This window comes from Sciurus carolinensis, chromosome 11 (assembly GCF_902686445.1).
Source record: "Sciurus carolinensis chromosome 11, mSciCar1.2, whole genome shotgun sequence".
Classification (NCBI taxonomy): Eukaryota; Metazoa; Chordata; class Mammalia; order Rodentia; family Sciuridae; genus Sciurus; species Sciurus carolinensis.
This window is the reverse complement of record NC_062223.1, coordinates 20,308,319-20,335,759: the sequence shown is the minus strand read 5'-3', so window position 1 is coordinate 20,335,759 and position 27,441 is coordinate 20,308,319. Positions and strand designations below refer to the sequence as shown.

The 27,441-nt window shown below is 35.4% G+C and overlaps 2 protein-coding genes across 2 annotated transcripts; one reads left to right on the top strand and one right to left on the bottom strand.

The window, feature by feature from the left end:
* The first annotated feature begins 2,030 nt into the window (after window positions 1–2,030).
* Window positions 2,031–3,351, top strand: LOC124958698 (olfactory receptor 4C16-like). Its single transcript, XM_047517043.1, has one exon. It carries the CDS (start codon window positions 2,031–2,033, stop codon window positions 2,961–2,963), a length of 933 nt encoding a protein of 310 aa, XP_047372999.1. The 3' UTR covers window positions 2,964–3,351.
* A 6,909-nt stretch (window positions 3,352–10,260) lies between these two features.
* LOC124959143 (olfactory receptor 4S2-like) lies at window positions 10,261–25,708 on the bottom strand. Its single transcript, XM_047517769.1, has 2 exons — window positions 25,635–25,708; window positions 10,261–11,200 (listed from the first exon to the last, which is right to left on the bottom strand). Exons 1-2 carry the CDS (start codon window positions 25,706–25,708, stop codon window positions 10,261–10,263), a joined length of 1,014 nt encoding a protein of 337 aa, XP_047373725.1.
* Window positions 25,709–27,441: the final 1,733 nt, after the last annotated feature.

Below are 27,441 nucleotides of genomic sequence, written 5' to 3'. Positions count from 1 at the left end.
AACACACACACACACATATTCACACACTGATAATGATGGCTAAAATCATGAAGAGATAGGCACTTTTAAATCATCTTACTTCCAGTGCCTACTTACTACTCATGTCAATATATGTGATAAATCCCTTTGTGAATATATGCAGGAGAAAATGGGCTTATTGTAATGGTTATGGTATCAGGACTCAGGTCCTTTGTAGTTAAAATCCTTGCCCAATGTTATATAGTACAAAGGGTTTTGTTTGGTTTTTCCTCTCAAAATAACTAAGTCAGACACTTTCCCAAAAGTGTTTTAGATTTGGAGAAAGATGTATTCAAGTCTATTGAAATTAAAATTTACCAAGGGAGAAAAAAAAAAAAAAAAAAAAAAAACAAGCAGAAGTAAAATTTTGTGTCAATTTAGTTCATCTTAGTATGTGTTTGATTCACTCATATCTTCCAAAATAATTTATTGCTATTATGAATGAGATATGGGGAAGACAATAGGTTAAGTGTGTCTTCTGTATTTTATTTGAATACACAGCATTTCAGCTTATAATTTTCCTTCAAACATCATTTTGACTAGAAAGTTGATGATAATATTACTTTTCCAAATTTGGAAAAAGAATTCTTTGTTAAAAGAAGTATATGTAGATATCTGAATATACCACAGTGAATTTTATCTTTCTGTATATTTATAAAGCACCAATTTTAAAAAATAATAAATAAATAGAAGGTAGACCAGTAGAGTGGAGGACAGGAAAGTGAGGAGGGAAGAGAGGAGAAAAGAAAAAGTACTGAGGACTGAAATGGGCCAAATTATATTCCATGAATGTGGTATAATGTCAAAGTGAACTCAAATATTATGTGCAACTATAATGTATGAGTGAAAACTTTATTTTAAAGTGACATTCAAAAGGTGAATGAACATTGAGTATGACAGGAATGGAAAGAAATTGAACAAAATTCATTACTGACTTTTGTGCCTCATTTTAAGCTACATCTCCTGTGATTTCTGCTTTACTGGTATGCTCCAAGAAATGTGAGGTTTGAAACATTAAGATCATGATCTGGTCCTAACCAAGTGATCAGTAGTAACCACCACACATAACCAATTCATATCAAATTAAGTTAAAAACATGAATCATGAAAACATTTAACTGTCAAGTAGAATAACCCCCCCTATACATTAGAAATGTCTTTTGGGACTCTGAGGGCTCTAAGATCTCTTTTCAGAAATGGGAGAAATAGAAGCAGAACTGGGACCTTGGAACTATAACAAACAGGAAAAACATTCATTACTGTTCATTTACATGTCAAATACTAAATGTTATAAAGGTGCTTGATGGTTGAACAAAATCATTGACAAGATCAAGTGCTTCTTACTCCTCTTTTCAAGCTGGCATATATGCTGGGAAATAATGGAGAGAAGTAGAGCATATTATGTAGCTATAAACCATATCTATTTTTGTAATTAAGTTTAATAAATATGAGATCTCTTACACAGAGAAACACTTAGATGAGTTTGAGGGTAGCATGTGACTTCACATTCTTTTATGAAATTCCAAGGGCAATCAAATAAGTCCTAATGCTAAGTGTTGCACCATGCAGATATACTGCCAAGATTTTTTTATAAGGAAAAAATGAAGTAAATAACAACATGGTGTAATATCTAAGGAGCAGAATCAATCAGAATTATGCCAAAGCTAAGAAAGAGTTGTAATTGAAGAATTGTGTAGAAAAGTATCATATTCATATGTGTATGAATGAGATATGGGAAAGACAATAGGTGATGTGCATCTTTAAAAATAATATCCCACTAAGTGATCACTAAAAATTAAGGAATCAAGTGTTGAGATGACTTATTAAGAAATCATATCTGGAAGGTACCCAAAGATTAATGTTATATTTGCTTTGAATATCTCATAATCACATACAGCACCATGAACTATTTTGCTCAACTATTTCATAACATAACAGAACACACCATAAATAAAATCCATTCTGTTTTGCAGATAAACCTTCTCATACTAGCCTATTCTCTTTCATGAAATCATGCAGCTGAATAATAATGTGACTGAATTCATCTTACTTGGATTGACCCAGGATCCACTGAGGAAGAAAATAATATTTGCCATATTTTTGTTTTTCTATTTGGGGATGTTGGTGGGTAACTTGCTGATTATCACCACCATCAAGACCAGTCAGGTCCTCGGCAGTCCAATGTACTTCTTCCTTTTCTATTTGTCCTTATCTGACACCTGCTTCTCTACTTCCATAGCTCCTAGAACACTCATGGATGCCCTTTCAAAGAAGACCACTATTTCCTTCAACCAGTGCATAATCCAAGTCTTTACATTGCACTTCTTTGGCTGTATGGAAGTTTTCATCCTCACCCTTATGGCTGTTGACCGCTATGTGGCCATCTGTAAGCCACTGCACTACATGACTATCATGAGCCACCGGGTCTGTAGTGTGTTGGTAGCTGTGGCCTGGGTGGGGTCCTGTGTGCATTCTTTAGTTCAGATTTTTCTTGCCTTGAGTTTGCCTTACTGTGGTCCCAATGAAATCGATCACTATTTCTGTGACTTGGAACCCTTGTTGAAGCTTGCCTGTGCAGACACATATGTGATCAACCTACTCCTGGTGTCCAACAGCGGGGCCATTTGTACAGTTAGTTTTGTCATGTTAATGTTCTCCTATGTTATCATCTTGCATTCTCTGAGAAACCACAGTGTGGAAGGGAGGAGAAAGGCCCTCTCCACCTGCATCTCTCATATCATTGTGGTCATCTTGTTCTTTGGCCTTTGCATATTTATATACACACGACCTGCAACCACCTTCCCCATGGATAAGATGATAGCAGTGTTTTATAGCATTGGAACACCTTTGCTCAACCCTCTGATTTACACACTGAGGAATGCAGAGGTGAAAAATGCCATGAGGAAGTTGTGGAGTAAGAAACTGGTCTCAGATGATGTGAGATGAATGGAGGTTTTCAATCCTCATTAGTTTGGATTAAACTAGAAGAAGTAAATAGAAAAAATTAACTTCTGGTAGCAGATTTATCAGAATAGTCCCTAGGAAAAGATGTGTACATGGACACTGGCTAGTTTGAATTGAATGTATGTAGAAAAGGAGATAGGATGAGGTACAAATAGGTATGTAAGGGTTAGTGCCTTAAATATTGTTCACATCTGTGACCCTATTTCTTTCATTTGCCTAATATCACTTGATATCTCTTGTAGAATTTATCTAGTGGTTTTCTTGCCTTTTTTTACAGTAGTGCTTCATATTCTCTGCTTTTCAATATTGTACCAAATGTTCAAATCCAAAGACTGGCAGATTCTCATTCTTCCACATCATCTGATTTATTAGAAAATTAAACCTGTTATATCTGGTTATAACTTATTTGTTCTTCCTGATCATTGAATGTACCATATGCAAATAATTGTAAAAGTGTCTTGTTATCATGGATTTTATAGATAATCTAATAATCCCCTAACCAATACTTGAAGGTGTATAATTTGGACTCATACCATTATGTTTACATAGAACCTTCTGGAATAGTGGCAGAATATGGACAGAATTTTCAACTTTCCAAAGAATTCCTTAGATCTTAAGGACACTTAGTTGTTTTGTTTCCTTTGGTTAATAAATGCATTCATTTTCTAAAACATAATTTATGTTCCTAATATGATTCCTTACAATTTGAGGGATTGTCATAAAGTATTATTAATTCCATTTGTGGAAATTTTCTCATAATATGGTGTTATTATGATTATGGCTCAGATGACTCAAATAAAAAATGATTATATTTACATGGATTAGAAACTAAGAATATAAGTAGTTAAGTCAGATGTAGTGGTGCACCCCTGCAATTCCAATGACTCAGGAGGCTGAGATAGGAAGATCGCAAGTTCAAGGACAGCTTCCTCAACTTAGAGGGACCCTGTCTCAAAATTTTGAAAAAGGACTATGAATGTAGCTCAGTGGTAGAGCAACCCTTGATTCAATCTGCAGTACTGCAAAGTAAATACATATATATAACCAGCTGATGTTAATGAATTTAAAAATATGAATGGCTTTTAACAAAGTTTTTTATACCAAAAGGAGAATTTTAAGTAGTTGCGAGGGGTTCAGCAAGAGAAGAGTAAAGAAAAAGTGGAGTGCATAAGATTTTCAAGACAGTGTAATGGTAGATACATGACAAGAGTTATGTCATAAAACTCTACATACTAAAAGTAATTGGCAACATAATCTGTGCATTTCATTAAAAATGAATTAATGGGATGGGGAGATAGCTCAGTTGGTAAAGTGCTTGCCTTACAAGCACAGGGCCCTGGGTTCAATCCCCAGCACCGCAAAAAGAAAAAAAAAATGAATTAATGATGGTTCAAAAGTTTTAACAAAAGTTCTACACCAATGCAAGGCCACAACAGAGAACTATAAAGGGCCAAGTGCAGGTATCAAGGATTCTTTGCACTTTCTGTGTAATTTTCATGTGACTCTAAAACTGCTCTAAAAATAAAGTGTATTTTTAAAAGTTATGCTCACAACAGAAAGACTTACATCTCATTAGCAGTTTTTAAAATCTATTATTGGAAATTAAAAAAAAATTGGTATCAGTACATCTTTTATTAACACATCGATGCACTCACACCTCCCAAAGTTTTCCCTAGTGCGCAACACAGATGACATACATGACTTTATTAAATGCACAATACTATAATTTCTGTGTGCCATTTTTAAATAATGACAAGTATTAAATATTCATAAGCATTAATTTGAAAGCTGGTACAAATTATGAATAATTTGCATTAAAAGAATTTAACTACTTTTCATAGGAATATTTTAGCATGTTCAAATGTAACTATCTAAAAAGGGCCTTTACTATGTTTGCCTGTTTTACTTTTCTCTTTAAAATCATAACTTTTTATGGATATTTTATTTTGAATAGATATGTGTGGATATAATTTTGTAAGTAGTTGAAAACTTCAATAATAAAATGTGACATGAGAAACCTGATGTGTATGTACCTATACAGAGACTGCAAAATATAAAAATCAAAGACTAGGCAAGTGGAGAAAAAGACACTTAAAGAATTTTTTATTTACAATTAATAGAACAAGTTCAAAAATCCCCAAGTGTATAGAAGGCAACACCATTTACCAAGTGAGACCTTCGGAAAACTCAATTTAATAACAGTAGAGTAACATTATTTTCATCTGTCTTCAAAATATAAATAAGGATAGATTATGTGATGAGACATAACATTAGTGCATGGATTTTAAGGAGTTTAAAATCATGCACAATACTCTGTTCAATTACAGGGTAAATAAACTAGAAATCAATGACAGAAGGATAGCCGGACATCTCCAGAGACTTGGAATTAGTGACACTCCTAAATATCCCTCAGATCAAGGAGAAACTCAACTTCAAAAAGAGTACACTGAATGAAAATGAAAATTTGCACTAAATAAAAATGAAAATATAGCATATCAAAACTTGTTGGGCAGAACTAAATTAGGATTAAGAAAGGTTTCTTTCTTTCTTTATTTTTTTTTTAATATACTAGAGATTGAATCCAGGGCTTCACACATGCTAGGCAAGATCTGTACCACTGAGCTCTAACCCTAGTACCAAGAAGGAATTTATGCTTAAAATACATATATTAGAAAGAAAAAAAAGTCTGAAATAAGTAATAAATAAACGGTATAACCATCAGGAGTGGACAATTCAGAATAAAGGATCAGTTAAAGACTAATCAAAAGAACATGCACAGAAATAAAATATTTTTTAAATTACAGAGAAAAATTTTTTGAGAAATGAACTGTGCTTGATGAGTGACTTGTAGTAGGTCTATATCAAATGACCTCATCTTATGAAAGGTGGAGTCCTGTGTGTGTGTGTGTGTGTGTGTGTGTGTGTGAGAGAGAGAGAGAGAGAGAGAGAGAGAGAGAGAGAGAGAGAGAGAGAGAGAGAATAGCACAGAAAATATATTTGAAGGAATATTTGAAATATCTCCACATTGGATTATAAATATCAGTGGTCCACAAGTAGGAAAATAAAAGTAGGCCATAAATAGGTACATCACACTGAAAAAAGTTATAAAGAACTAATGTTAAAATTAGGCAGAGACAAAAAATCATATTGTATCATTATGTACAAATGAGCAAGGATAATAAGGATGGCTGACTTCTATCAGAAAATGTGGAGGTGATATGCAAAAGAAAAGCACATTTAAAGTAAGGAAAAACAGTGTCAATACAGAATCCTGTACTAAGTGCAGACAGCTTTCAAAACTAGCTAAAACAATGACCTTACCTACTAATCAAAAGCAGAGACATATGACCAAAGGACTACATCATGTTGAAGAGAAAACACACCAGATGGGAATTCAGAACTCCAGGAAGAAATGGAGAGCACTAGAATATGTAATCACATAATATTTTTCTTCCTAAATTCTTTAAATACCATTGACTACTTAAAGCTCAAAAATAAAGAATCCTTTATACATTTTAAATAACACATGGCACAAAAATATATGCAATAAAAGCACAACTCATAAGTATAAATGGAATTATACCTCTTAAGTTTCTTATATTACATATCGAGTAGTTTTACTTTAATTCAATATAAATTTTAATAATTCTGCCTACAATATATTTTATACAAAATGGACTTATTTTTCATTTATCATGTTATTATTAACCTGTCACAATTATATTTCATTATAATTTCAAATACTAAAACACTAAAAGAACAGTAAGGGCAGGTGCCATTTTGAAGCCAGTTTGCAGTTAGCTGGGTGTCCCAATCTATCCTAAGAATATAAATATATGAATAATCTTAAAAGTTAACTCTTCTTGGATCCTTAGGAGAAATGAGGATACAAGTCACACTACTATTTCATAATTGGAGAGAATTAAAGAAATGGAATCACAAGCTACCAGAGAGAAAACCCAGGGTGGATATCTTGGCATTAACAATGCTGGTGTAGGAAAGAATCAGCTGTTAACTGGGAAAAATTTCAAGGCTCCGAGTACATAAGAGATGCACTTCAGGGGCATCCCCTGTGAGTTTTACATGCTGGAAATGTATGCATTTCTCATAGTAAGCACTTGAGGAAATTCTCTTGTCCTCCTGTCAGAAAGATGATAAAGGAACCAGTTTGAATACTGGAGTGAATTCTGTCTGCCTTAACAAGGTGTGCCTTTAGGAAAAATTAACTAACAAGCTAACCTGCTAGGGTGTTATCAGAGCAAACTGACCTAAAGATGTAAAAATCCAACTCCAGACCCCTCAGCCATCTAGTCCAAATCAGAAGGGGGGTTATGAAGAACTTGTGAACCACAGTCCATGAAACAGGCTCACTGCTACACTGAGACATGTCATGAGACTATAGTATGCGTCTCCTCCCTGGCAACTTAACCCACAGTGCTAAAGCGCTATTTATATGCATACAGAGAAAAATTTACACAGTGTAATGAAAAGTAAAAGCAAAGCAAAACAAAAACCAAGAACACAGTTTAAAAGACAATGTAGACAGTAGAACCACAACCAGATTGGCAGTGATGTAAGTTTTTTTCAGACCAGAAATTAAAACAAATATGATTGATATATGAAGGACTTCTAGTCATTTAAATCTCTTAGAATGAAAACATAAGACTGGTTGGCAAAAATATTTATTTTGCACAGTTCTGGAGAATAGGAAATTCATTATTAAGGTGCCACTTGGTTTGGTTCCTGGAAAGAACTTCTTGCTGGTTTTCAGATGTCCATGCTCTGCCATGTCCTCTTATGGCAGAGGGCACAGAGGGAGGGAATTCAGGCTCCATTCTCTATTGTTGTTGGGGCACCAATCCCACACATGAGGACTCTGCCTTCCCAACTGAATTCCTCCTAAAGCCTCCATCTCCTAATGTCTTCCTGATGTTGGTTAGGATTTCAACATGTGAGTTTTGAATTTATGAATTCAGTCCATAGTAAGGTTCTCATGGATAAAACACACAGACTGAAAGATCAGATGGGAAATGTAAGCAGGAATTGGCAGACCTAGTATCTAGGTCCATGAAATGTGTTTAGAATCCTGGCTCCACAGAGATGGGACTCTTGATTATGTACAGGGTAGATGGACTTCAGCCTGTGTCCACAGGGGCCAGTCTAATGTACTGGGCTTCTAAGTACTAAATTAGGCCTTGCTCTTCTAACACTGAGATGAACCTATAAACTGAGTGCTAAGGGCCTGTCCTGTAGATTGAATCACCAGATGAGATTGTGAATCTGTGGTGACTGGTTTGGAGCCTGGTTTACAGGGGTGATCCTGTAATTTTAGTCCATGGGAAATATACTGGCTTTGAGATCTGCTGGGATGAACTTGGACTCTATGTGCCTTGGAGAGGTCATGAACCCTAAATACTGAAGAATCTTGGACCATTCAGACCATTCTAGAGCTTGAAAAATGACTTTATGCTGAAGTAGGTATGGAGAGTGGGTACATATAGTCTAGGGCCAGACTTGTGCTAACCTGTTACTTGAACCTTTGAAGATTGGCCCAAAGCCTGAGCCCACCGAGGAGAGCCTGCATGTTAGCTGATCTGGAAGCTAGTTCCCTAAGGAATTAACTAAAATCTGGTCAAAAGGAATGGTACTGGGGCCTGAGATTGTGGGAGCTGGTCCAGCAATGGGAATTACTAGGACAAGAATGGCCCCTTAATCTGTTGTTTGGGACAGGACAGGCCTTGAGCATGAGGCCAAGGTGACTGACCTGACACTGATTAAACATGGAGCTGTATGCACAGCACCAGTGTGGTGCTCGAGGTCAGGGGGATGATCCTGAAACAGAAATAGGGCTGGAACCTGGGGTGATGGAATCCTATTTGGCAGATGGGAGGGCTTGGAAATTCAGACAATGGATGCCATTCTGGACTCTGTGTCAGTAATGTTTGTCCTGGACTCTGATTCAGTGATGATGACTTGATGGACAGGGTCACAGGGCAAGCCTGGTGCTGGAGTGGGTCAGAATTCTGGTTCTGTGGGACAGGCTTGGATCTGTGGCTGCAGAATCTAGCCTGGCAATAGGGAAGACTGGGAAATTCAGTCCAGGGGTGCCAGCTGGGACTTTGTATCAGAAGGGTCTGCTTGAAGACTGAGATTGTGGGAGCCAGTCTGGCAACTAAGGTCCTGGGACCATTCAAGTCCCTGGGGTTAAAGTCAGTATTTTGATGTGACTGGTCGAGAGCCTTGGGTTATGAGAGTTGGACAAGTGGTGAGGCAGGCCCCAGGATCTTCCTAGTCAGGTCTAGATTCTGGGCCTCTGGTGCTGTGGTGAGCTAGAGCCTAGTCCATAGGTAGTGAAACTAGAATCTGGTGCCGTAAGAGTCTGCACAGCACTAGATTTTACTGAGCAGCTCCCACCTAGGGGTCTATGGTCACATTCACTGCTCACTTCCCTCTTGTTTCCTGACTGGAAGAGTATTGCTCTTCGTGACTGGGGTTGGGAAAAAGGGTGATACAGAGAAGGAAAGTGTCTGCCTTTTCCAATTCATCTTTTCTAATGTCTGTATTACACTCAGATGCCATAAAATCTCACTTGGTTTCTTAACTCCTGTGAAAGGATATTTGTACATTGACAGTCATTCAGATTAATGTTTCTGTGGAGGGAAGAGTGATAGAAGTTCCTATTTCATCAATTTTATAATGGTATTACCTCAATTTGAAACTTCTCATTAGTAAAATATATCATCTACAGGTTATTAAGAATCCCTTAAATAACTTCCATCAATCACAATGTGAATAGGAAAACTACATTGTGTCCCTCTATTTTCAAAGCTTAAAATATGCAACAGATACATCTTTTTCACATTTTGTCATTTTTTTAATTGCAGTGGAAGCCTCAGAAAAGAAGTTCTTAATTCTCTGTATCAATAACAGAGGTCTCAGTTGAAATACCTGTTTTCTAAGACAAGGCACAACTGACAAACCACACAGCATTTCTAATTTGAATCAATATCAGTAACGTAATTTTCCTTTTGTCTTGGTTTTTGAAGGGAAGAATAACTGTTAGAATATCAGAGCCAGGAAGGACCTGGAGATCATCTGGTTCCTTTCTCTTGTGTACAGTCTTAGAAATGTAAAACAACAGAAGGAGAGTGGCCAGAAGCCTTCTCTCTTCCATGTGCTGCTGTCGGTGACTCACAGCACCTCTCTGCACATGCCCTCTTTACTGACGTTGATTCACTGTAGAGAACAAGATCAGGCCAAGGGTGTCAACCCCAAGGCTTCAATTCCCTTCCGACAATCTCTGTGGGCCCCACTCTTTCCTCATGTCGTTCTTCATGTCTGCATTTCTCAGTGTGTAGATGAGAGGGTTGAACAAGGGGGTGATCATGGTATAAAACAGAGCAGACACTTTGTCATTGCTGACAGAATCGGCCATACGGACATAGGTGAAGATGAGGGGCAAGAAGAACATGAGCACAACCGTGATGTGCAAGCCACAGGTGGAGAGGGCTTTGCGGCGGCCCTCAGATGAGTGAGTCCTCAAGGTGGACAGGATGATGACATAAGAAATTACCAAGGCAACAAAGGTCAGAATGGACAGCACCCCTGTGGTGGTAACAATTATGATCTTCAAGAGCTTCGTGTCAGTGCAGGCCAACTTCAACAGGGGGAAGACGTCACAGAAATAGTGGTCTATCTGATTGGGGCCACAGAAGGGAAGTTGAATAATGATCAACACCTGCATCAGTGAATGGATAAAAGCTCCAATGACAGAAGCCATCACAAGGATGTAGCACGCCCTTCTGCTCATGATGACCACATAGTGAAGGGGTCTACAGATGGCTACATAGCAATCATAGGCCATGGCCACCAAGATAAAGATCTCAGTGGCTCCAAAGAAGTGGGCATGAAACATCTGGCACATGCAGCCACTGAAGGAGATGGTGTTCCACTGAACCAGTAAGTCTGTGATCAGTTTGGGAGCCACTGTGGAAGTGAAGCAGACATCCAAGAAGGACAGGTAGCTGAGGAAAAAGTACATGGGTTGCTCACCAAGGTGGCTTCCCCTGATGGTGAGAAGAATGGCCAGGTTTCCTGAAAGAATTTCAAGATAGCAAAATGAAAATATCACAGTGCAGGTAGCCTTCACATCCTCATTGGTAAATAGTCCCAGAAGAATAAATTCATTAGCATTTTCATTTCCATTTTTTTCCCATGGGCTTGATAATTTAAAGGGAAAGGATAATATACCTGAAACACTAGACCTTTGGAAATCATTGATTTATTTTCAAAATCTTTTGTTTGTTCAGGAAATACATATATTGATTGTTTATTATGAATCGATCAGTATAATTGGCATTAGGGATACAGAAGTGGATAAAATATATAAACATTTACTCAGAAATAGAGGGCAGGTCATTACAGCAGACTCAATAGTAACAAGGACAGCACAGAAAATCCATCGTGATGGTGATGAATCCCAAACCCTCACACTTATCATGAACAGCAGGGTGAATACTTTAAGTACAAAACCCAGTTTTCAGTTCAATTTTAAGATGACATTTCAGCATTACTTAATACTACATAAATTTACTTAATAGGAGTTTTGAAATCCCCAGGGTGTTTGAAAAGCCAATAGGTTGTCTCTTCTTCAGGATGAATACTGTCATTCTCAATTCTTTTAAATCGCTAAATTTAAAAGTTGATCACATCTAGTGACATTGTATTTCAGCAAATTCATTATGCCAAATATTAAACCTCTGGATAGCAATCTCATAAATTCCCTTTAGGACTTAAAATAGTGTGTTTTATTAAATAAAGGGAGAGAGAGAGCAACCAGCCAATCTGTGGAGAAGAGGGTTGATCCACTGTATGGGCCTCCAGAATGGTTATTGCTTCCTGGACTTTTCCTTTTTTCCCAGTTCATTTTCCTTTCTCATCCAGGAGTTCTCAAGTTCTCATCACGTGAGTCCTGTTGTCAGATTTTCTAGCATTTCTTTTGCCAACAGCAAACTTGCAGAGACACTTGCATTCAGAGATTTTTCTGTACTTCATCTGTTTTACTGCCTTGGATCTCTGAATTGAATCATGTTTCTTCTCTCACCAGGTTTGCTACATGTTCATTGTCAAATCCTGGAATATGTCAGTAAAAGAGGAAGTATATTTGATGCAAATGATCACACTACATCTCTTACTTCCATTCTGCAACCTGGAGTAACCTGATGTAAAATGTGTCACACAACAGCCAAACTGAAGCCAAGTTTTATAAAAAGTGAATCCTACTGACTGATGAAAATTTGTCAGCAAGCTTGTAAAGAATTAGAACAGCAAGGAATCTGTGCCTTTTGTACTGTATGAGTTCCTATGAAAAATGTTTTGGAAAAATTGCATTCGATATACAAAGAGATTTTCAATAGAACTTTAGACATTTTATGGACAAGTGATTTATGACCATAAAGTTAACAGTTTCTGGTTTAATTTCTTTTGCCAGGGGATGGGTGGGCAGTATTCTGTAGTAGTGTTGTAAAAGTCCAATTGCAATGGACCTGAAAGGTGATATAAATTTTTTGAATAAAAGCTTGAAAATTCTTTTAATCTTTACCATCCCTCCCTGAAAAGGTAAATCTATCCTTGAACATGGAATTTTGGTGGAAATGTAAACAAATTAAAACCAGTAAACATATTTATGGTTTATGATTAGGAAAGATGAATGTAGTAAAAAAGGTAGTTTGTTCCCAATTAATCAATACAGTCAATATTTAAACACCAAAATTGTGACAAAATTTTTAGTAAAATTTGAAAAGTACATTCCCCAAATTCAGCACTAGTCAATATCCAGCATGGATAAATAAAAATGTCTTTTCAGATATTGAAGTATATTAAAATGTATGACAATTAAAGAAGTATTATGAAATACAGATGACATCACTCAAACACAGGCAATAAACAAACACAAAAATACACTGGATTTAATCTATGTTTAAAATAACATCTCAAAATACTGGATTTCTCTTTAAAATATATTAGTCACAAAAGATTATTTTTCAGATGCTTGAACTATGTAAATGTATCAAATAGAATAAGAACAAATATTTAAGGAGTAATTAGGTAAATTAATTTATACCTTATAATAGGAAATATTTTAAGCAAAAAATTCAAATATATATCATGCTTACATATCATATATGACAGAGTTCCATATGAAGAAAGGGACAAAATCAAAATGTTCTTGAATCTTTACTTAGTGATACATTATATTCCCTGTTTGAGATCACAGTAATATTTACAACAAAAAAATTATCTTTTAAAATTTTTCATTTTTTTTAGTTTTTACAGACTGCATTTTGAATCATTGTACACAAATGGTGTACGACTTTTTATTTCTATGGTTGTGCTCAATGTGGATTCATACCATTTGTGTAATCATGCAAGTAAATAGGGTAATGATGCCTGTCTCATTCCACCATCTCTTTTGAACACAACTTTAAATGAGCTGAAGTCTAGTCTATTTTGGAGTCATTCTAACATGGAGTAAAGTGGGAGGCAGGACAGGGCCTTATCTCAGGTAAGGCAGGACTCTTCACAAATAACACAATATAACATTACATCTGAAACATGAATCAAAGGCTAAGAAAACTTATAACTTTCTTTTTTGTGGAAAAGTGGCAGAATCATTCCATGTTTTACAATGTCACCTTTAAACAGATTAGGTGCTCTTTTATTATCTTATTTAAAATGCATTTAATGTCTAATTCCAGTGTGAAGTGTAACACAAAATTGTATATATAACTTTGTGACAGCAGGTTTCTTTATCCAGCCATAAAAAATGAAGACATAATAGATACCAACTGAATTTACCATTTTTATACAAATCTGAGACTTTTGTTACACCTAATTTTAGTTTGGGGAACACCAACTTGGCAAAGTGCTCTCCTAAGCTTTTCATTTAACTAAGTTTAATTTTTAAAGTATGATTTAGAATCCAGAGTGTATGGTAACAATAATCACAGGACTTCATGAGTTAGCAAAGATCAAAGGATTGCCTGAAATCTCTTATACATTTAGGAAACAGTGTTAATGATGAGAACTTGACTTAGTCAAAGCAAACAGATAAAAGATAGATCTTCAAATGACAGTGTCCCTTTTATGTCAGATGCAATGTAGAAAAGACAGCATATATTGGTTCTTGTAAATAAACATAAACTTTCATTTTATAAATGTTTACATAACACTTAGACAAGGCTTAGACAGATAGAGTTCTCTGATGCATACATATACCTAGTCATATATTTATGGTGTCAACTGTATTGTTATAACCTAAATAACAGTTTAACCAGTTACAAAATAATAGGTTAAGACTGTAAAACAGATACAAACCCTACACTTTAAGACTTAGTTTCCCCAAGTAATAAAACCTAACAAATATAAGAAATTATCTTGATAGATAAAGCAGATCAATGTTTTGATCTCATAACTACAAATCTTCCTAACCTCCTACATTGATAAACTTTATCTGTTTTTACAGATAAGAATGAGTTACTGTCCTCATGGTTTTCAGATACTGGATGAAATTCTAATTACTTTTGTGCTAATTGTTGCAAAAGTAATGTTTGCTATCTTGTTTATTGTTGACTTAGCATGATCCCTGTCCAATGTATTCTTTGTCCAGTCACCTGCCATCTCCCACTGTGGACCTCTGATCTGCTCTGATGCTGAATGCCCTTAACTGTCCATGTCCTGCCTATGAGAGAACAAGAACTTTGGTTTACTTCCGCCAACTTTGCTCCATTTCAGCAGGAAGCAGTTTGGAGATGTCATGGCCCATTTTTCCATAGAAATGGAATGTGGAAATTGACAGTGGGGAAATGTAACAGTGGTCCACATTATGCTTTGAATACAGCCCTTGCTGCTTTGCCACTGAAACTTATGTTTTAAATGGACACGTTTCTTCCTCTCCGTCTCTTTCTGCTCCTGCCTAATCTCTTCCCTTACCTAATCTAAAGGGAAACTGGACTACCTTTCTTCCCCATCCTAGACATATTCATGTCTCCTTGAATATACACCCACCTAGGAACAAAGTAATCCAGACTTTGAGGATGGTACCAGAAGACCTCAGAAATGAGTATCTGCAAAATTAACAAGTGAATTGCAACTCCAACAGAGAACACATGGAATGTAGACTTTGACTCACCTCTTTAAAAGCCCCCTGTTCCTGCTGATGGGCAGAATCACAGCCTTTGGGACAAGGCGACTCCTGTGTTTTTCCTTTGCTAACAAAACCATAAAATATCTTTTTCATTTTTCTCAAAAAAAAGAAAGAATAATGACAAAATGGTAATTCATCTTTATAATTCCTTCATCTCTATAAAATGAACCTTAGTCACTGAATTTTTGAAAAACAGCAAAATTTGGGTAATGTACAGAAATAAAATTTCAAATGCATAATAATATATATAAAAATTCTCCCACTGATTACAGTCATGACAAAGAAAATTAAATGACATTGAGATAATTGTGTCATTCATCAGTCTTGTAAAAATAAAATGCAAAAGTCTATCTATAAAATTGTGATAATTGTTTAGAGAATAGCTTTGACCAAGTGAAACCACTCCACAAAGACATCACAAGAATATTTACTGAAGTCTTGTTCACACTTGAAAAAGGGAATTGATCTAAGTATCTCCTAATAATAGAATGATGAAATAAGCTGTGATATATTTCATTATGAAATTATAGGTAGAAAGTTAAGTGAGTCTACACAGAAAATATAATTTGGATGAAACATCAAGATATACTGTTGAAAAGAAAGCAAATAAGATACATATAGATGGAAAAACCATGATAACAATTTTGTTCCAAAATCATAAAGAATACCAGGGAGTATCAATGAGTATCTGTTTATAAATAATTAGGAAAATGCATGGAAGGAAACATGTACATCTGAGGAACTAAAGGGGTGATGTGCAAAAGGGATTATAATCAAAATTTAGTGTTCAAATTTCTTTATTAATAATTAAACATTAAATTAATATTGTTTCATTAAAATTTTGTTGGAATTCAGTGAACCTTTACATAACTTGTTGCTAAGTAGTTACTGCATTATTTCCTTAATTACTTAAATGACTGTAGATATAGATGCTAATACCTAAATATTATATTTCATGAACCACCATATAAAATGTAATATACCTAGCTAGATACATTTCTGTGCCTCACACATATATAGGGAATATTTGATTTAAGGAAACAGGAAATATCCTTATATCTGCATCTGACTATACACTTATTTCTGAATTTGATTTTTGTATAAGCAAGAGTAAACTTTTGGTATACATTTAAATTACCAATAGGATTTGAATAAATTCCATGATTGATCTCTGTAATTTAAAAACTGACATTGAGGACTCAATGTATGAATTTCTCTTGTTTGGCTTTTTTTTTTTGTTTTTTGTTTTTTTTTTTTTTCAGACTAACACTATCTCTTATCATAGTTTTAAAGGAACAGAGAATAAATTTGGAACAGGTCAGAGAGGATGCTGAATTCCCAGGGCATATTACAAAGACTGACAGTATCTGACACCTGTGCACTGAGGAGACAGACATACCATCATATTTAAACTATCTCTGCTGCAATAAGTTTCATTCCTCTACAAAGGAATGAAAAAGGAAAAATGCCTGTGAGGTTAACTGTCATCTTGATTTCTGTGGTCTACAGAAATTGTCCTCTTAGGAAACAAGATTTACCTCTATCTCCTAAAACATAATTCATGATTTTATCTAGAAGGGAGGGAGGGAGGCTATCGTCGTGGGTGAGTGTGCTGCCTTGATTTAGACTGAGTGGATTCCAGTGTATGGTCCACCTTTTAATCATTGAATAATTAATCAGGTAAAATCACTCTTTTTGAAAAAAAATAGTTATATATGAATATAATATCTTTATTATATTTATGTATTTTTATGTGGTACTAAGGATCAAATCCAGTGCCTCACATAAGCTAGGCAAGCAGCTCTACCACTGAGCTACAACCCCATCTCAGAGTACATTACTCTTTGAGCCTGGATTTTTTCATCAATAAAAAAAAGTGAAAATGTTATTTAACACATAGGATTCTTGTGAAAATCAAAGAAAAATGTTCATATAAAATAGGTAAAAATATGTGAATTTAACACATTTTAATAACTAAGTATTGTCCTTTATTTTTAAATTTAAAAAATATTAATGCTCTCAAAATTTTTAAGATCAAGGAAGCCTGGAATATAAATTATCTTCATTAGATTTGCCGAGTCACCAAGTACAGATTTCTACAGAATTTCAAACTAATTTCATAACTACTGTAGTGAAAGTTACCAGAATATGGGATATCTAAAAGGATTTCTGACATCACAGATGTAAGAACAGAAATCAAGCTAACACATTTACTTGAGAAGTCTTCTAATATAATATCTACAGGGAATCTCTCTTAAATAAATAAGAATAACAGAATCAAACACTTCCACAAAATCATATCTCTATATTATACTTAGATTATTTCATAGATTATATTCTGTTTGTTAAAGAAGTGATATATATATCATGTATATATATACCATATATACACATGTATACCATATGTATTTATTTATACACATTCTATTTTTTCCCACCTTTTGACCCAGTTATCCCACTCCTCGATATATACCCAAAGGACTTAAAATCAGAATACTACAGTAACACAGCCACATCAATGTTTATAGCAACTCAGTTCACAATAGCTAGATTGTGGAACCAACCTAGATGCCCTTTAACAGATGAATGGATAAAGAAACTGTGGTATGTATACACAATGGAATATTATTCAGTCCTAAAGAAAAATAATATATGGCATTTGCAAGTAAATGGATGGAACTGGAGAATATCATGCTAAGTGAAATAAGCCAAGCACAAAAAAACAAAAGTCAAATGTTTTCCCTGATAAGTGGAGAATGATATATAATGGGGGTGGGGTTGTGGGGAGGGAGAGAAGAATGGGGGAATTTTAGATTATGTAGAAGGAAATGAGAGGGTGGGGGGTATGAAAAATGGCAGAAAGAGACAGACATCATTACCCTATGTACATGTATGATTACATGAATTGTATGAATCTACATTGTGTTCAACCATAGAAATTAAATGATGTACAATTAATCAAAATGCAGTCTGTAAAAAATTAAAAGTAAAAAAATACATAAAAAATAAAAACTAAAAATTAGAAAAAAAGAAATAGTAATTTATTTTATGATTTGAACTTCAGTTGTGGCTACTGAAATTTTCTTCTGTAACACCACAATCAACTTTAATGCCAAAATTTTGTGGAATAATGATTGACAAAGACCAGGAGCAGACACCCTCAGTTCATCTGCCATGACCATTATTTGTCATAGAAAAGGCCCACCCCCCAACTCTATTGGCATCTATTTCCTCTTGAGAAATTAAGGAAGCACTGTGGCTCAGTGACAGAACACTGGCCCAGCATTTGTAACTCTGGGTTCCATCTGCAGTCCCACAGAATAAATGAGTAAAGAAAGTTAAATTTATCAATTAATCAAAATCAAATTTCCATAATTTTCTTGTTTTTATTCTGCTAATTGCTCATTTTATTTATTTGCTAACACTGCCAAATGGCATGATTTTTAGCCTTCTCTTACTATCAGAAATAGAACAAAAACATTTAAAAAATTATCTTACTCTCCTTTGTAGGATGTAGGTAGGAGTCCCAAATTTGAAATTCAGACTTTGGTACAGTATTCTCATTGTCAATTTTCTGTTAGAACAGATTCCTTAAAACTGTGTGATAAACCATGAAAATGAAAAATGATGACTTCAGGTAGAACAATCTAAAACTTATAAAAAATAGTTGCCACCCAGTTATATTTTTAGAATATTTATCCATGGGGAAAAATGGAAAATGTTCTCAAAAAACAGGAAAATCATGGTACATAATGCTGTGATTATTTGAATGATGACTTTTCAATAGACTCAGGCATGCAAGAAAAAAACAAAGCTGAGGAAGATGTAAAAATGAGATGAAAATATAAGAACTGACATTTGTCTTCATTCAATTCCAATCAGTTTGAAGCAATATCTTTATTCTTGAATTCAAAAGAACAAATGAAAAAATTATAAATTCTAACCCCAAATAAGAAGTAGATATCTTAAGAAGAAAAGCAGTGAAAAAAATCCTCATGCTTTGTATCTGGCTCTCAAATTATATTCAAAATAAAAAATATATCTTAAAAATTCAGTGTGTATTCAGAATGAGAATTTTTTCACAATACTGCAAGAGATACATTGGATGCGTATTGCCCTTTTGCTTTTTCTTTCTTTCTTGCAATAATGGGGGAGACCCATTTTTTAAATGCAGGGGGATAGAGGTTCCTGAAGAAACTGCATGTAGAGTTGGGAGAGGTATTTAAAGGCACAAAGGGTCTTGGGTACAAGTCCATTGGTAAACCCTGTGGTAATTCTTAGACAATTAGCAACCAGAAACTCATATGACTTTGCTGCTTGGGTTTTCTAATGCAATTATTAAATTGTATTAAATACTTAATATTTTAAATATTTAAGATAGGTTTATGGTGACCAATAATTTTAAAAAGTAGTCCTCAGACTGTTTATGTGAGAAATGAACCTTTATGTATTCATTGTAAATATTGATCATCTTCCTCTTCTGTTATCATGGCTGATAAAACTTAAATACTCACATTTCCATAAGGTTTTTCCTTATTATATTGCCTTCCCTAAAACCTTATTCATACCCCAGGTCATTGAATTGAACTCCCAATGACAAACATCTCCAGATCACTTGATTGTTCTTTCACAGTTAAATTCTGTGTTTTGTTTTAATTAAATTCCTCTTCTCTTCCTTTCTCAAACTACTATTAATCAAGTGACATTAGGAGCTATTCTTTCTGGCCTTTTATCTATTAGTTTCAAACATTCTTAAAATGTGCTAGAAATTATTAAAAGCACTATAAAATTAGTTTTAAAACATATTTTAATTTCATGTATGATATAGCACTGTTAATATTTCCACAGAAGCACAAGGAGGTAATTAGGTAAGTTGATACAGCTAAAAAGCTACATTTCCATTACAATAACTATGAATGGTCACACTTTATAAAGAGTTGATCCATAGGAAGAACTTATGAATTTACAGCACAATATATGATAATGAAATAATGAGCTATTTCAAAATCAATTTTAAAGTTTGAATTATAGAGGTAGGATTCAAGTAAAATTAAGACTTTCAAACACCACTTGCTGATGTTGAAGATGTAAGTTACATATTTTCCTCCAAATCATACAGCCCATTCATAGTGGAAATTCAGCAACAATGAAAAACATTTCTAAGAAAATCTTAATTATTTTTGTGATGATGGCAAAATAAACCCTACTTGAAGGATTAATTTAAATTTTTTTTGTTGAGCTATGCATATAACTGTATTTAACTGAGAACATAATAAACTTTGAAGATAATTTTTTCACTATATTTGTATTGCTACATACTAAATATACTGAATAGTGGGTTTTATTGTGGCATACTTACATATGCATATACAATAATTTCTTTAATTTCATCATCCAGCACTACCCATTACCCTCCCCTCCTTCCCCCTTCCTCTGATCTCCTTCCTTTAATCTATTGGTCTTCCTTATACTTTCATGAGATTACTTGCTTTCCTTCTTCCCCTCGGGCTTCTATTTATATTATGGTTCCAATATGTGGTGTCTTCCAAAAGCTCATAGGTGAGACAATACTACTTCAGATAGAGTGATAATTTCCAGAATATATAAAGAACTCAAAAAACTCTACACCAAGAATACAAATAACCCAATCAACAAATGGGCTAAGGAATTGAACGGACACTTCACAGAAGAAGATCTACAAACAATCAACAGATATATGAAAAAAATGTTCAACATCTCTAGTAATAAGAGAAATGCAATTCAAAACTACCCTAAGATTCCATCTCACCCCAATTAGAATGGCGATTATCAAGAATACAAGCAACAATAGGTGTTGACGAGGATGTGGGAAAAAAGGTACACTCATACATTGCTGGTGGGGTTGCAAATTAGTGCAGCCACTCTGGAAAGCAGTGTGGAGATTCCTTAGAAAACTTGGAATGGGCCCACCATTTGACCCAGCTATCCCACTCCTTGGCCCATACCCAAAGGACTTAAAATCAGCATAGTACAATGATGCAGCCACATCAGTGTTCATAGCTGCTCAATTCACAATTGCCAGTTTGTGGACCAACCTAGATGCCCTTCAACTAATGAATGTATAAAGAAACTGTGGTATATATATATACAATGGAATATTACTCAGTCATAAAGAATAATAAAATTTTGGCATTTGCAGGCAAATGGATGAAACTGGAGAATATCATGTTAAGTGAGATAGACCAATCACAAAAAAAAAGGATGAATGATCTCTCTGATAAGCAGATGATGACATATAATAGGGGGTGGGAGGGAAGCAAGAATGGAGTAAGGAGGGACTGTATAGAGGGAAAAGAGGGGTGGAATGCGTGGAGGAGAAGGAAAAAAATGACAGAATAAATCAAACACCATTGCCCTATGTAGATATATGATTGCACGGATGGTATGTCTCTGCTTCATGTACAGAGAAACAAGATGTATCCTGTTTGTTTGCAATGAAATAAATTTTAAAAAAAGAAAGTGAAATATTTGAGTTATGAACCTTAACCCAGCCAGTGTATTAATCCCCTGATAGAGATTAACTGGGTGGTAACTATAGGGAGATAGAATGTAACTGGAGGAGGTTGTCATTAGGGGCTTTCCCTTAGGGTATATATTTTGTCCCTGGTGAGGGGAATTTCTCTCTCTCTCTCCTTCCCTTTCCCTCTCCCTCTCCCTCTTCCTCCTCTCTCTAGCTCTGTCTGCTTCCTGCTGCAACATCCCAGACTTCTTTCCTGTGCCACACTCTTACACCATGATGTTCTGCCTCACCTCAGACCCTGAGGAGTGGATGCTTCAGCATATGTACTGAGATCTCTCAAACCATGAGTCTCAAAATTAATGGGAAAAAAAAAAGCAGTCTACATTTTTCCCCATGTCCTGAGACTCTGAGGCTGAATTTAAAGGTGATGGTCTTCTTACTTTGATAGAAAAAAATTCTAGGCAGTATAGTACTCAGGCAGTGGCAAAGACAGTGCTGGCAGCTTTTAGTCAAATTTATTTTGATAATCAGGAGTAGAAAGCAAAACAGAAAGATTTGAGAAACTTGCAGTTAGGGCAGAAAACTGAGCTAAGGAATATGTGGTTGTTAATAACATAGCTACTAAAGAAACACTAAAGAATTTTCTGTGAGACAATAAGAAAGATGACTTGAGGACATCTCAGGAATTGGCAAGACCACACTCATCTCAAACCCAAGGATGTAAAAGTAAAAATTTCCTTGGCCAGAGACAAGTGGGGCATCCTGCTTGCACAAAGAGGGCCTAGAAAATTTTTGCACCATGTTCAGAGACCTAGGCACTTGGAGGTTACTGAAACCACGGTCCCTGGAATTTTGGCTACTGCTGGAGATGGTGGCAGATCTTGGCATCAACTGTGTGGGGCTGCTTCTTCAGGATTGCATTATGCTGGAGTTAGGGGATAATGGAGTCTTCCACCAAGATTCCAAAGGCCTAGGGGGCCAGGTAAAGTGCACATGGATTGGACTTCTTACATGCTGCACTGGAGTTATTGTGACTATTGGGACTTTTGGAAATGGATTAAATATATTTTTTGCATTGTGAGATGGGCATGAGCTTTTGGAGGCCAGGGGTAGAATATCATGATTTTGATATGATGCCCTCAAGAGCTCATGTATGAGAAAATTCAAGAAATCCAGAAGATGAAATGATTGAATTATGAAAGCCTTAACCTAATCAGTGCATTAATCTCCTGATAAGGATTAACTGGGTGGTAGTAACTATAGGCAGTAGGGTGTGACTAGAGGAGGTGGGTCATTGGGGATGTGCCTTTTGGAGTGTGCAGTCCTAAAAATGAATGAAATTCATTCTTTTAACTTTCTTGAGAAATCTTCATATATTTTGTCCCTGATGAGTGGGTCCTCTTTCTCTTTCTCTCTCTCTCTCTCTCTCTCTCTCTCTCTCTCTCTCTCTCTCTCTCTCCCCCTCCATCTCCCTCTCTCTCCCCCTCATTTCTGGTGCCACTTCCCCATCTGCTTTCCTCTGCCACACTCTTCCACCATGATGTTCTGTCTCACCTTGAACCCCAAAGAATGGGTTCAGCTGACTATGGACTGAGACCTCTGAAACCATGAGTGCCAAATGAATTTTTCCTCCTTTTTAATTGTTCACATCATGTCTTTTGGTTGCAGCAGCAAAAAATCTGACCAAAACAGAGAGAAATCACAATATTTGTCTTTCCAAGTCTGCCTTATGTTACTTAACATGATGTTCTCCATTTCCATCCATTTTCCTGCAAATTACACAATTTTATTCTTCTTTATGACTAAATAAAACTCTACTCTGTATATGTGTATGTGTGTGTGTAATTTTCTCTATCCATTCGTTTGTTGATGGACACACCTAAGCTGATACCATAAATTGACTATTGAGAATCATGCTACAGTAAAGATGGATATCCATGTATTTTAAAAATATATTGCCTTGGTAAATGCTAAAGAGTGGTGTATTGATGGAACTTATGGTAGCTTCATTTTAACTTTTTTGAGAAACCTTCATACTTGGCTAAACTAATTCACAAAAAAAGTAAACAGGGGTTTCTCCCCATATCCTCACCAGCATTTATTGTTTTTAACAGATGCAGAAATTCTTAATAAAATATTAACAAACAACATTCAAAATCACATTAAGAAAATTGTACACCATGATCAAGCTGGATCAGTCTACTCTGTTAATATTTCATCCATTTTGATAAAATTTCCTCTTTTATTTCCTTTTTTTCTCTTTCTTTCTTTTTTAAAATTGTCACCCAAACACACCTTAGATTGGATTAGCTTGCTCAAGTCAGAGAAAATATTTGAATTTTGACTTTTGGGGACTGACTTATTTCACTTAGCATGATGGTTCCATCCATTTTCTAGTAAATGCCATAATTTCATTCTTTTTTGGGACTGAGAAATCCTCCAATGTGTGCATATGCCATACTTATTTCATCCATCGATCTATTGAAGGACAGTTAAGTTGTTTCCTTAGTTTAGGTATTGTAAGAATATAGTGCATGATGGTCAAGTGGGTTTCACCCCAGAGTTGCAAGGTTGGTTCAATATACAGAAATCAATAAATTTAATTCACCACATAAATAGAGCCAATGTCAAGAATCATAATTATCTCAATAGATGCAGAGAAAGCATCTATTGAGGCTTTACATGTGTGTGTGACATATCCACATAAATATAGTTGTCTCATACTAGACAAATGTGCCAAAAACATTCACTGGAGAAAACATAGCTTATTCAACAAATGGTACTGGGAAAAATGGAAATCCACATGTAACAAAATGAAATTAAACCTTTATCTCTCACCCTGCATAAAAATCAACTCAAAGTGGATCTGTGACTTAGGCACTAGAAAAGATTCTGTGCCTACTAAAAGAAAAAGTAGACCCAAACTGTATGTCAGCCTAGGGTCTGACATCCTTAACAAGACCCCTAAATCTCAAGAAGTTAAATCAAGAGTCAATAAAGGGGATGGACTCAATCTAAAAAGCTTCTCAGCAAAAGAAATAGCCAATAATGTGAAGAGAGAGCCTATCAAGTGGGAGAAAATCTTCATCATAATCACCTCAGATTAACCTTTAATCTCTAGAATATATAAAAATTCAAAAAACTTAACACCAAAAAACAAAGCCAATCAATAAATATGCTAAGGTACTGAACAGCCACTTTATAGAAGAAGATATACAATTGATAATAGATTTATGGAAAAATATTCAACATCTCTAGCAATTAAAGAAATACAAATCAAAAGTACTTTAAGATTGCATCTCACTCCAGTCAGAATGGCAAATTTTCAAGCATCCAAGCAAAAATAGGTGTTGCCAAGGATGTGGGGGAAAAGGTACACTCATACATTGCTTGTGGGAATGCAAAATGGTGCAACCACTATGGAAAGCAGTATGGAGATTCCTCAGAAAACTTGGAATGGAACGACCATTTGACTCAGGTAACCCACTTCTTGGCCTATAGTCAAGGAAATTAAAATCAGCATACTACAGCAGAGAAATAAGCAGAGAAAGTACATTTTTGTGGACAGTTCATCATGTTTAACAGTTATTACAATTCCTAAAGCACACATTTATTAGTTTTCTTTTTCATAGCACAATAACAAAACAGAATAATAAGGCACATAATGTCATATCAAGATGATCTATTTTTATAAAAATATGAAGTATCACATTGACATAGAAGAATGGAGAACTGAAGCTCCAAACCTCTCTTCTTGTGTCCCAGTGAAAGAAAATGTAATTTCAAGTCTGACAGTAAAGTGAATGTAAAGTAAGTCTCATGCAAAGAACACTGAAGAGACTGGTAGTGTCCCAGCAGAGTACAACAAAGGAAATATAGTGTTGCTTCTACATATATTGCTGTTTGCTATTTGTCAGGAGAACTGGGTTCCACCTTATGTAGTCTTTACCATAGATGTTTATCTCCTCCTCTATATTGAACCAGGGAGTTTTTGATCCCTGCTGGTCCTCTAGGAACAGTCATGGTGAGCATCCTATTCAAGAGTGCTTCATCTACAAGTCAATCCTACGTTCATGTGGGTTCTGGGGCCAGTGACCAAGCCAACTTCATTTTAGTGCACCTGAACTATTAACAAACTTTTCCTTTTGAGATACATGAAGAAACCTTTTTTACAATGACCTCAGTAGACCCTGTCAGGAGTCAATCCCATTGGTCTTTCCTTTTTGACATGTTTTTTAATTGCCCCCTTTGTTTTGCACCGTTCATTCTCAGTGTTAGTTTAAACATTTTTTTTCTATGTGTCATTCAGTTATTCATTACCTTTAAAAGCAGTTTAAAGAAATCCTGTGACCCTGCCATATTATTGGTTTGCATTCCACTACTCATTACCTCCTAACAACATGCATAGATTTTGAAAATTCAATCTTTCAAAAATGTGTCAAATGAATAGCAATATAATCATATTTTCCCCATCCTCTCTTTAAAATATATTCTTTCTTAACTTCTTAGGATTTCTCAATTTAAAATAAGCTTATGGGCTGGTGTCATAGCTCAGTGGTAGAGTGCTTACTTTGTATGCATAAGGCACTGGGTTCAATTATCATCATGACATAAATAAATACAATAAATAAGTTAAATGCATTGTGTCCATCTACAATTAAAAATAAAACAATCTTTAAAAATACAAATAAGCTTATGCCAATATATACATATAGTTGCTATTTCCTTGGGTGATTATATTCACAGAAAGGAAAGATGTTATTCTATAACTTTTCTTTTCATAGAGTAAACACCTTGACTGTGGTCCCATAACAGCACGTACAAATGAAGTTCCATGGTCTGAATGCTCTGGACCTGAGTGTTCTTACCACAGAATATACAATGGAGACCACAAGAGAAAGTTCTCTTTCAGGGAAGGTTAAAGCAACTGGCAGTGTGAGAAGATGAGATGAATGTGGATATTCAATGTTGCAATTGAGCAGGTGGCCAAATGTTTGGGAGATAGTAACCCAGAAGAATGCCTTTAGATTGTGAACAGTCACTTTATTTTCCAAATGAGAGCTAAAGAAGAACTCAGTCTAGGATATGTTCCTTACCATCATAGTGAATCTCAGTACCATAGAAGCATTCCCTCTTCCACCACCCATTCTAAATTTCTCTCTCATCCTTAGCAGCATTTCAGTTGGTTTGGATTATTTGTCTTTTTGGGGTGTGAAAGGTTATGGAAAATAATATTCCTATAAAACAGCACCCCAGAAAAAAAATGAAGAGAGGGTGCAGCTCAGGAGGAGGGAGGCAAAATTAGTCAAGCATTAATCTCTCCCAGTAAATCCTTTCTCAAAAACAATGGGCCCTGAAGGAAGGGGGCAGATGCTGGGTTCTGAACTGTGATCTTCCTCTATTGCAAATTAGTCCTAAAAGGAAGCACAGTAAATATCAAAACTCTGGGAAAAAATGAATCCCAGGGAAAGAAAACAATGGACCAGATTTAATTACTCCTCCCTCCAGGTAAAAATGAGTTTCAACCTTTACAATTACCTCCCTGAGTTAAAGTTTTAAACTGCACAACTAGTCCTTGACTGTCTCAATGGCATGTCCATGGTTTCCAATGATTAAAACACCCTCTGTTAGAACAAAAAACTGGGCAGGACACAAACATCATGAGTCATCTCAGCTTTTTATTCAGTGGGGTTTAGGGATGAAATGGAGCCTGTGGAATTCAATTTCCTGGTGAAAAATGAGCCCACCGAACAAAG

What these genes read in the sequence shown, in the direction of transcription:
- LOC124958698 (XM_047517043.1), top strand. Translation starts at nt 2,031, where the DNA reads ATGCAGCTGAATAATAATGTGACTGAATTCATCTTACTTGGATTGACC.
- LOC124959143 (XM_047517769.1), bottom strand. Translation starts at nt 25,708, where the DNA reads ATGACTGTTCCTAGAGGACCAGCAGGGATCAAAAACTCCCTGGTTCAA. An exon ending in GGAGGAGATAAACATCTATG is followed by an intron (nt 11,201 to 25,634) that starts GTAAAGACTACA and finishes TAAATTATCAAG; the next exon opens with CCCATGGGAAAAAAATGGAA.